This window comes from Plodia interpunctella, chromosome Z (genome assembly GCF_027563975.2).
Source record: "Plodia interpunctella isolate USDA-ARS_2022_Savannah chromosome Z, ilPloInte3.2, whole genome shotgun sequence".
NCBI lineage: Eukaryota > Metazoa > Arthropoda > Insecta > Lepidoptera > Pyralidae > Plodia > Plodia interpunctella.
Genome location: NC_071324.2, coordinates 3,408,938 through 3,418,603, shown reverse-complemented (window position 1 = coordinate 3,418,603; position 9,666 = coordinate 3,408,938). Strand labels below are relative to the sequence as shown.

General features: G+C 34.8%; 1 protein-coding gene across 18 annotated transcripts in view; it reads right to left on the bottom strand.

Annotated features, from left to right (window-relative positions):
- Positions 1 to 3,073: 3,073 nt before the first annotated feature.
- Positions 3,074 to 9,666, bottom strand: part of Alh (Alhambra) — a 32,358-nt gene continuing 25,765 nt past the window's right edge. For all 18 annotated transcript variants that reach the window (XM_053767878.1, XM_053767880.1, XM_053767888.1 and 15 more), the window contains one exon: positions 3,074 to 8,468. In XM_053767878.1, coding sequence (XP_053623853.1) covers positions 8,433 to 8,468 — 36 coding nt within the window. In that variant the 3' untranslated portion in view covers positions 3,074 to 8,432. The remainder of the gene's footprint in view (positions 8,469 to 9,666) is intronic.

The following is a 9,666-nucleotide window of genomic DNA, read 5'->3' as shown; positions in this document are numbered from 1 at the left end:
TTCAATTACAGAAGTCAACATCTTCTTGCTTACTTCGCCCTTGAAATTATTTGTGAGCAGACTTTTCCCAAAAACGCAATTAAAACGGAAACTCTGCAGCCTAAATTAAAATATAGCATGTACTCCTATAAACACTCCTGTATACACAAATCACTCAAAATGAAGCAGACAGGCGAGGGAAGCAATTGATGGTTAACGCGAAAAAGAGAAGCGCTATGGATAAAAAATAAATAATCGACGACGATGTAGGTACATGCTATATTTTAATTTAGGCGGCACTTAGTAAATAATAGATATTTTTTAGGCCTTTGACACATAATACAGAAGTATTTACTTTCCAGTCGAGACTTTGAAACTTGATTGGCTTGATCAAGTACCCATTATCTAACAAGTATAATCTATAAAGTCCTTAGTAATTTACGTCATTTGAATTGATAAGTTTATTTTTCTTCGTAAATGTCATGCTTGTCTTTATAATAAGAACATTTTTGTTGTAGTACTTACCTATCGTTCGCCACTTTATTTTTGTAAGCGAATTGATTGAATATGATTTTCGACGTGGTCTAACTTGACAACTGTGCATCGATCAAATCATAATTCGACTTTTGGGATCAAGCACAATCGAAGACTACTGTGCAGGTACCACTGGTTTAGTGAATTTACCTACCTAATCGTGGACATCGCATGCTCACTTACGAAACTAAAGATGATCAGCCTAAATAATAGGTATCTACACAAGTGCAATCCTATCTTAGTGCTCACCTACCCCCCCAGGGAACCGACATGCCAAATTTCAGCTTCCTACGCCCAGTAGTTTCTGCTGTACCTTGTCTGTCAGTCAGTCAGTCACTCAGTAACGGAAGAGTTTTATATATATATTGATAGTCAATGACAGTTTATTTATTTATTCGGATGTATAAATACAGCTTATGTAGTGTAGGTAACTATTTATACATCGATATCGATGTGTAGATACTGGTAACCCATTTATTGGTGCGCGCGTTTATCATTATAATACCTATTGCTTGTTATTTACACAATTATGAACAATTAAAAACGATCTTATAAGATTAAGAACGACAGATAATTTTTTTACATGATTTAGAAGCTCGTGAACAAATAAACCGCTTGGCCTTGCGGTATTTCTTGAGAATTTTGTGTAACTGGTCAGCCTATGACACTTCAATCCCTATACCCAGCAGTGGGCTACGGAAGGCGGTGATGGTGAATCTTATGGTTAGTCGTCTAAGTGTTGAACCTTTGATTGTATGTACTACCACCTATGCCTATATACAGTTATTGCAATAAATTGAGGTTGAGGGTGCATATCCGCTCTTTCTAAGGAAGAAGATTTAAACGGATGACTGCACGAAGCCAAAAAATAATGCATCCACTGTCGTTGCATGTTTACTTTAAAGGAATTAAAAATAGGTATATAACCAACATGATGGTAAGTGTGTTGCGATATATCGACCCCAAAAACATATCGTTAACAATACGAATAATAAGCTTAAATATTAATCCGATAAAAGTCAATTAATATTTTAAATACGCTATCTCGAGTCAAGTGGAATTGGTATCTGATAAAAACTATTTCTTAATTACATGCCTATCAAGGTAAGTCCAGTGGCCCTGTCGAGTTGTACACGTGTAGATTCTAGACTTGTGGTCAAATTGATATAAAACTTAAAATAGGCTATATTTTTACTCATTCAGACTATGAGACCAGACATAAAGTACCTATTCGTATGGTTTTAAGATCTCATTAATAACATGCCATTTATGACTACCTACCGCTATCTGAAGGCAAATAGTCACATTATACACCTATCTAGGTAATATGATCGAAGTAGTCACACAGTGTGCAGTTTTCCCCACGATGTTTTCCTTCACCGGTATGAAGTGGTGTACGAAAGTCAGACTGGTAAACAAACTTATGTGGATCTTTTGGTCCAAAGACCTTCACGAAAATTTCCCAACCAAACCATTGATTTTATACGCAGATTCTGTGTGTAGGTAGTTTGAAAGTAATTTCAATGATAGAATTAACATCCTCACCACCCCCGTAGATTCAATATAGGTAGGCTTTGGCGGTAACTAGGATTCGTTCCCATAGCAACCGCCGTTAGCAACCTTTGAGCTTTTGTGATGCAAGGGTGGTTGTATTCCCCCCATCGGGAATGGTACCTTGTGTCACTTTAATAAAACGTAATATTATTGGAAGTGGTTTATTTGTTATCTGCAATTATTGGATTCTAGTCTATGCAAGCTACGCCTAGGTCTAGCCGACTGAGACCGGTTGCATCTAGATCTATCCGGTTAAACCTAAGCGTAGCCGCACCCGCAATACAGTGGAAAAATGGCTACTAATCAAAAGGAACAATTTCATAATAAAATTATAAAAGTATTTTAAAATTACAGAATAATAGGTACTTACCTACCTAGTATTATGTTGATTTTATTTAACCTCATAATCCATTCTATATTTTTCTATTCATATCTAGTATTTTAAAATTAATAAATAGAAAAATATATCGCAAATTATTAATGAAAAACTTTAAAGTATTCCCTAATCTGGAGGCTACCTACCTTCTTTCGAAAGGTTCTTTTTCTTGTTCATCGTATTTACATTTTCGCCAACACTGGCGCCATCTATTGGTTTGAGTATAACGTTACATGTATTTTCGTTGAGACAATTTCTGGCTAAAATGCCATTGCATTTCTATGGCCTTTGTCCAGTAGTGGGAAAAGAGAAGCCAACGACAAACCAAACCTCCATACTAAAATCTTATACCTATTTTTATATGTGTGACCTATTTAAATCCATTGGTCAGGTTCCACGTGAAAGAAGGCCAAACACAATTCACATTTATAATATTAATATAGATGTATATGAAACGCATTGTACAGTAAACTACGAAAAAAGGGTATAGCCTGCTCGCCAGGGATACTTGACTAATAATAATTTCTAGGGGGGGTTAAGTCATGGAGGTTATCGCTGAGCAAAATTGCTGGTCTGTTTCTTTTCGTCGCTGCTAGAAGTTGAATAAACAGGTACAAAAATAAAACATAATTTCATTTCGGACAAATTTATTAAAGGTACTTAATATGTTTGGTGACAGCTGAGAATTTTTTAATAATAATTATGTATTAAATCAGGATATAACTGTAACTCCGTCGAATAGTCTTTGCAACTTAAGATTTAAAGCAACATTATACCAACTGCTGAATGATGCGTGAAGATCGATTTTCATTTTATTATTTTTAAAATTATATACAATAGGATAGTTGCCTGTGCATAAATTATATAAATCCTTTCACTTAATAAAACGCTATAATCAAATGTCATTTTAATTAATCATTCATATATAGTATTTTTTTGTTCTCAATATAGTATAATTGAAACGCTTTTGGAGTCCAACATTTGTGACGTCACTTGTTTGACACAAGCAAAAAGTGTCTGATTTGACTTGATGGCAACTACCCAAACTACCTCATTGTGTCAGAAATATACATAGAATATGAATCAAATTAATTAATAGATGCGATTCTGCTAACGTCATGACTATCGTGTTACAACATTAGCAGTTTTAATTTCCGTGGGAATACATATTACTACCTATTGAGAAACAATGTAAATCTGGTGATTGATGTATAATATCATTTTAACACTTCTTATTTTAACTTATATTTAGTAGACATGCAGAAGTTCAATTTTTATGTGCGAAAATGTGAAATGTATGACGTGAAAAATATGACAGAAAAAATAGCTTTAGAATAACTTGAAAAATAAGAAAGGAACAAACGAACGAATTTCCAGATTAGACAGAGGGTGAAATGAATATAGTCACATGTTCCAGTTTTGCGAGAAAGGGACGGACAATAATGTTAAAGATCTAATAACTAATATTTTGTATTAACATATTTTTCGTTATCTGTAGTGCAATTTGGTAAATTCAGAATGAGTTAACATACCAATTGAAAATGAATTCAATTATAAATGAAACAGGTAAATATTCGTTCTTCCCACTTCATTCAGCAGCCGACTAAGCAACGGGTGACTATAGACATCTATTACAGACATAAATTTTATACTATAGTAAGCCAAATTTATTCTTGCGGTCCATTACTTTTAAAAGGTTGCCTTTAGTGGTCGATAGCCTGCAGGGGCTTTACATACATTCACATAACTATAATTTTCATAATCTAATTACAAAGAATCAGTCAAACTCGACAGGCGGCGACAGTCACGACTTTTACATGTAATTAAATAACGACAAACATTTAACATCTAAGTAGTAGGATTTTACTTATTTTGAATATATTCAGTAATTACATTGTCACGATAGGTTATCATAACTGTTTCACATCTGTTTTATTGATGCAATCGAAAAAAAATCGCGATTAAATATTTATGGGTGCTAATGCTTTTAATATAAGCAATCAAATCAAGTTAGATACAAGTGAGCTATGGTGAGCCCTGGGGCAAAATTTAAATATATAACGCGATTGCCGCCCTTGGTCCTGTTCGCTTAGCACCGAACCACGGTCGTAAGTGTCACGTGAGTCACGTAAAAATGTGACATCAAGACGCGAGCTTCGCAAAGTTCAATGAACCTTAGTTCCCATAAACTAGGCTGACTCTCAGTACTATTTGTAACTCCAATTTGTCTAATAAAAGAACTGAAAGGTATATAGTTTGAACGTTGTCGCTCGCATTTGCGCTACAAAGATTTTTTCCTTACTAGCTGAAACGTGTGACAATTGCACTCGTTAAACAGGACCTCAGGGATCACTAGGACTATAAAGGCGAAAATATAACCTGCAGTTCGTACAATATTGCACTCTGGGTAATTACTTAGAGTAATTAGTGTTCTGTCCTAAATTATCTGTCGACCGAAGGCAAAATAAAAACTATGATCCCCGACTTATAATCCGCTACAATCTCCACACGGTACCGACTGAGATCACTCCCTAAAAGTACACGAATAACTATATTTCTCTTAACATATCCACTTAACATTGGTAAAGTTCAGATAAAGTTCTTCATAAAAATTAAATGCTTAAAACTAAAAGATTTTTCGTTTGAAATGCCGTCTCGAATGCTATTTACTCGTTTCGATTCTGAAAATGTGTGAAATAATATTAAAAACACAATAAAAACTGTAGTAGCAATGTGTACAAATGTATTTATTTATTTACCCGTAGAAATTGATCTGAACTGTTACCAGAATAAACAGTACATGCAATAACATTTTCTACAATTACATCAAAAAATATTCGTGTTTCTTATCCAACATAACAGCCAAATGCTTAAAAATGTTTTAGGTACCATTAGATGTACTGATTCGTTAGTAAAAGCGCTTTTGAAGATTTGGCTGTGCGTGTCCAGCGAATCCCATTCCAGTCATATTCTTACATGTACCGAGGATGCACACGTATTCTTAATATTAATTTTAACAAACATTCTGGAAATGTAGAACAACTTAAAATATACACAAAATGTGCTATGAAATAAACTATCCTGCATCAGACGCACGCAGTGTTTTAAATTAACACAAATTGATCACTAGATAACGACGACATAGTAGGTCCATTATTTTAAACATTCATTAAACATCAAGTGATTTTTCATAATCAAAAAGAAAAAAAATATATAAGCATCTGCTTAATTAATATATATATGCTTAATTAATATAGAATTTGTAATATTTTTTTCTACAGTTAGATAACTGTAGAAAAAAAAATGTTAAAAATTCTAAATTATTTGTCACTTTAGTCAAGTGTAACTTTGAAATAATATTTCGATGATTTAATAAATCAAACACAAAATTGTTATTAACAGAAAAATATAGAAAATACAGGAAAAAAAAGACATAAAACACATTCATGATTTTGATAACTTTCTAAATAGATTTTGCTAAAATAACTTTGTATTTTAACGCAGCAATACTACTACAGTAGTAGAAATTATCGACTAAATGAATTAACTACCAATACAATTTAAAAATTAGTCTACAGTATAAGCATGTAGTTGTATGTTTTATAAATATCCCGGTCGAAGAATGTTTACGTCAACTTGAAGCAAAAAATATTATATTATTGTTCGAGTCATCATGAAGAAAATACAAAAATCCAAAAATTATCCACGATATGTCCAATATCGGCTTCAATCCAATTGTATAAAGAAATGTGAAATTTATGTTTGCGAAATAAATATTCTGTGCTCTCAAAATAAAGACAATTTAAATATTAGGCTCGAATACTAGGCCATAGTCGAAATGTGTCAATTACATACACATTAAATAGGTATTTTTTTCTAACAGTTGTACCTAGATCAGGCAAAGTTAAGTAATTGAACTAATAACACTAAAAGGGATATTTGACAACAATAAGACATAATCCTATAACAGACGATAAACGATTACTACACCAATGTATTACAACATTCAACATGCATTATAAAGTGCACAACACACCGCATATTAATACGCGCATAGTAAATTACGTATATCGATGTAGAGAACCTGAATCGCAATTCACACATCGTGTGATAGGTTCATAGATTTTGTGAGGCTAAACATCGTACGTACGTTTTTTGCAACCTCGATGTATCGTCTACCATTCATGGTCAAATACAGATAATTCTTAAATCTGTCTCATTGCACTCTATTTGAACATTCAGTCAAAAGATCTATCAATAAGATAATCTAATGAAAGGTCACAATATCGTTCAGAGTCGCTACGGCGTCGTCCTCTATACAGGATAATTGTCCAAACCTATCACAGTATACTTTGGCCGCAAGTTACGATATAGCGATATTCATAAATTCGCCCAAACAGCCAACTATGGAACTGTTAGTCGCGTCACTGTTACTTTAGAGGTGAAATGTTTTCGAACCTATGACCAGTCTGTTAATCTCTTCCCGCAATTAGTAAGTTCGAGCTCTCATAAATTCGTATTTCTAACAAACACAGTTATTTCTGACGCAATAACTTTCGGTTGAACATTTCAAAATTACTAGTCCAGTATTTGTCAAAGCCGTAGGTGGGCGCCAAATGAGAGGCGCCCCGGGTCGTTAATACATTGTGAAGTCATTAACTATTCTTGAATCGTATGTATATTTACATTATATTTACTGATGGACAGTAGCATACGTATTTCGTTAGACCACCAAATAAGTGTGTCATTATAATTATATACGTGAGAATAATCTCGATTTTCGTATTTCTAGATATGATATATATATAACTATACTAAATATAATACACCAAAGTTTAATATAATGTCTCAATAATGAGTTGAATCGTCCAATGGTTTATAATAATAACAATATACCTATCAATTTAGTCCAGACAATTTCAATTTTTTCATACATTGACCTTTTGATCACAATTTAGTAATTTTTCGCCATGAGCTCTTCCAATTATATGTCAATAATCGAATTCTAATTATATGTCTACAATACACAATACATAGTTTGATATAACTATTAATTTAAGATACATATTATGACTAATTTTAATTATATAACATTTCACCCGTCGACTGATGTAGCGACGTGTAAAACTTAATAGGAAGCTGTAAATTGGAACATAAGACATTATCAAATAATATCGCAATCTAGATTAATAGATTTGAAATAGAGTATTTTACAATGTATAACTTTAATTAGACTATAAGGCGCGCGCCTCGCCTGATAGAAAGCGGTCACTGCAGCCTATGACACAGATGACGCGAGTTGTCAACCCTCAACAATATATTCAATGCCCCAAGTATTAGTCATGAATGTGATGCAGAGTGTCAAAAAATGTGTGTTTGAAAATTTTGTAATATTTAATTAATGTCAACCCCAAATTTTCACTCCAATTATTTCCTATTTACAAATTGAAATATAAATTCCACTCAAACCGTAGCCTTTTCGATCTGCTACAAGGTCGTTAGTCTTCATGACTATTGCCTTTTGGATATTCTTACATCATGTACCACACATAATACAAGAGGCGCTGAGCAGATTATCATTTCAAACGCTAAAACCTACTGCCAGCCAGCCCGGCACAGTAGGTGTTGTAAAAATATTTGTCGATACGATATTTACGCGAAAAATGCGCCAAATCGTTCAAAAACGAAGATCAATATACGATAACAGTTTAGTATTATATCCAGTGCATTAAGTGTGAGAGACGAAACTTACATTTTAGTGACATTCTGCGTCGCAACACAAAACGATTGTCCATCGATTGGTCGTCTAGTGATCGAATTTGAGTATGGAATCAATGGAGAAGTCGGGCCGGCGCCGCTGCTCCAGCATGATGTATGTCTGGACGGTGCGCAGCGGGTCCGCGGGTCCCGAGGGCCCCGGCTCGGGCTCTGGGGCCCTCGGCGCGGGCACCAAGAAGGGGCCCGGCTCGCAGTCGCCGCCCGGCTGCTTTCAGCTGGGCTTCTGCTGCACTTCTCGCATTATCAGCTGTATAATATCAGATGTTGAATTGATGCAGTGTACTGTGCGACTTTTATTTAAGTGTAACGTTTAGTCAAAAAAAACTGATGAATGTATCCTAAAAAAAAACCGGTCAATTGGCTATTAGACTGGGTCAATTGTCTATTAGAAAAGATAAAATGTATGAAGTTATTTAACTAATCAAACACGATAATTAAATGTCACTTTAATTGATCAGTCTCATTAAATTTTATTACAAATACTTTTTGACTCCAAAATCCGTACATTACTATCATACAAGTTCCACGTATTTCACACGTTCATACATATTGGGTCCTTACATATGAAATTAGCGTTTTGTTGTACTGGCCACATGATCACAAATTTATCTTCTTTGGTTAGGAATTCCAAATTCTAATTTATACAGCTATTTACACAAGTATTTGTGTTTCCTTAACCGTCATTCATTTGTTTTTTTCTTCTGATTTTTCTGTTTGCGTCAATCAGTTTACAAAATGGAAAACTTGAAATATCGCGTTATTTACGAGTACGAGTTCCACCGTGGCGCCAGTGCTGCGGAAACGGCTCGAAGGGTTAATGATGTGTATGGCGGTCGTGTCGCAAAATAAAACAGTGCGTTTTTGGTTCCAACATTTTCGTTCTGGATATTTCGACCTGCAGAACAAGCCCCGTGGACGGCCGGCGACCCTAGTTGATAATGAAGAATGACGCAAACCACGTCCGAGTTAGCTTCAGGCTTTGGTGGTAGTGATAAAACTATTTTAATCCACTTGAAGCTAATTGGGAAGATTAAGAAACTTGAAAGGTGGGTGACCTCACGAATTGAGTGAAGCAAACCGGCAAACGCGTGTCGACTGCTGCGTTACATTACTTAACCGGCACAATAATGAAGGGTTTTTAAATCATTACCGATGTGATGAAAAGTAAATTCTCTACGATAATCGGAAACGCTCATCGCAATGGCTGGCCCTGGTCAGCCGGCCAAATCCTGCCCCAAGCGAAACTTGACCCAAAAAAAGTTACTTGTAAGTGTTTGGTGAACTAGTGCCGGTGTCGTTCATTACAGTTTTTCAAATCTGGCCAGACGATTACGGCAGACGTCTATTGTCAGCAATTGCAAACTATGATGGAAAAGCTAGCTGTTAAACAACCGAGGCTGGTCAATCGCTCCATTGCTGCTTCAGGACAACGCTAAACCATACAC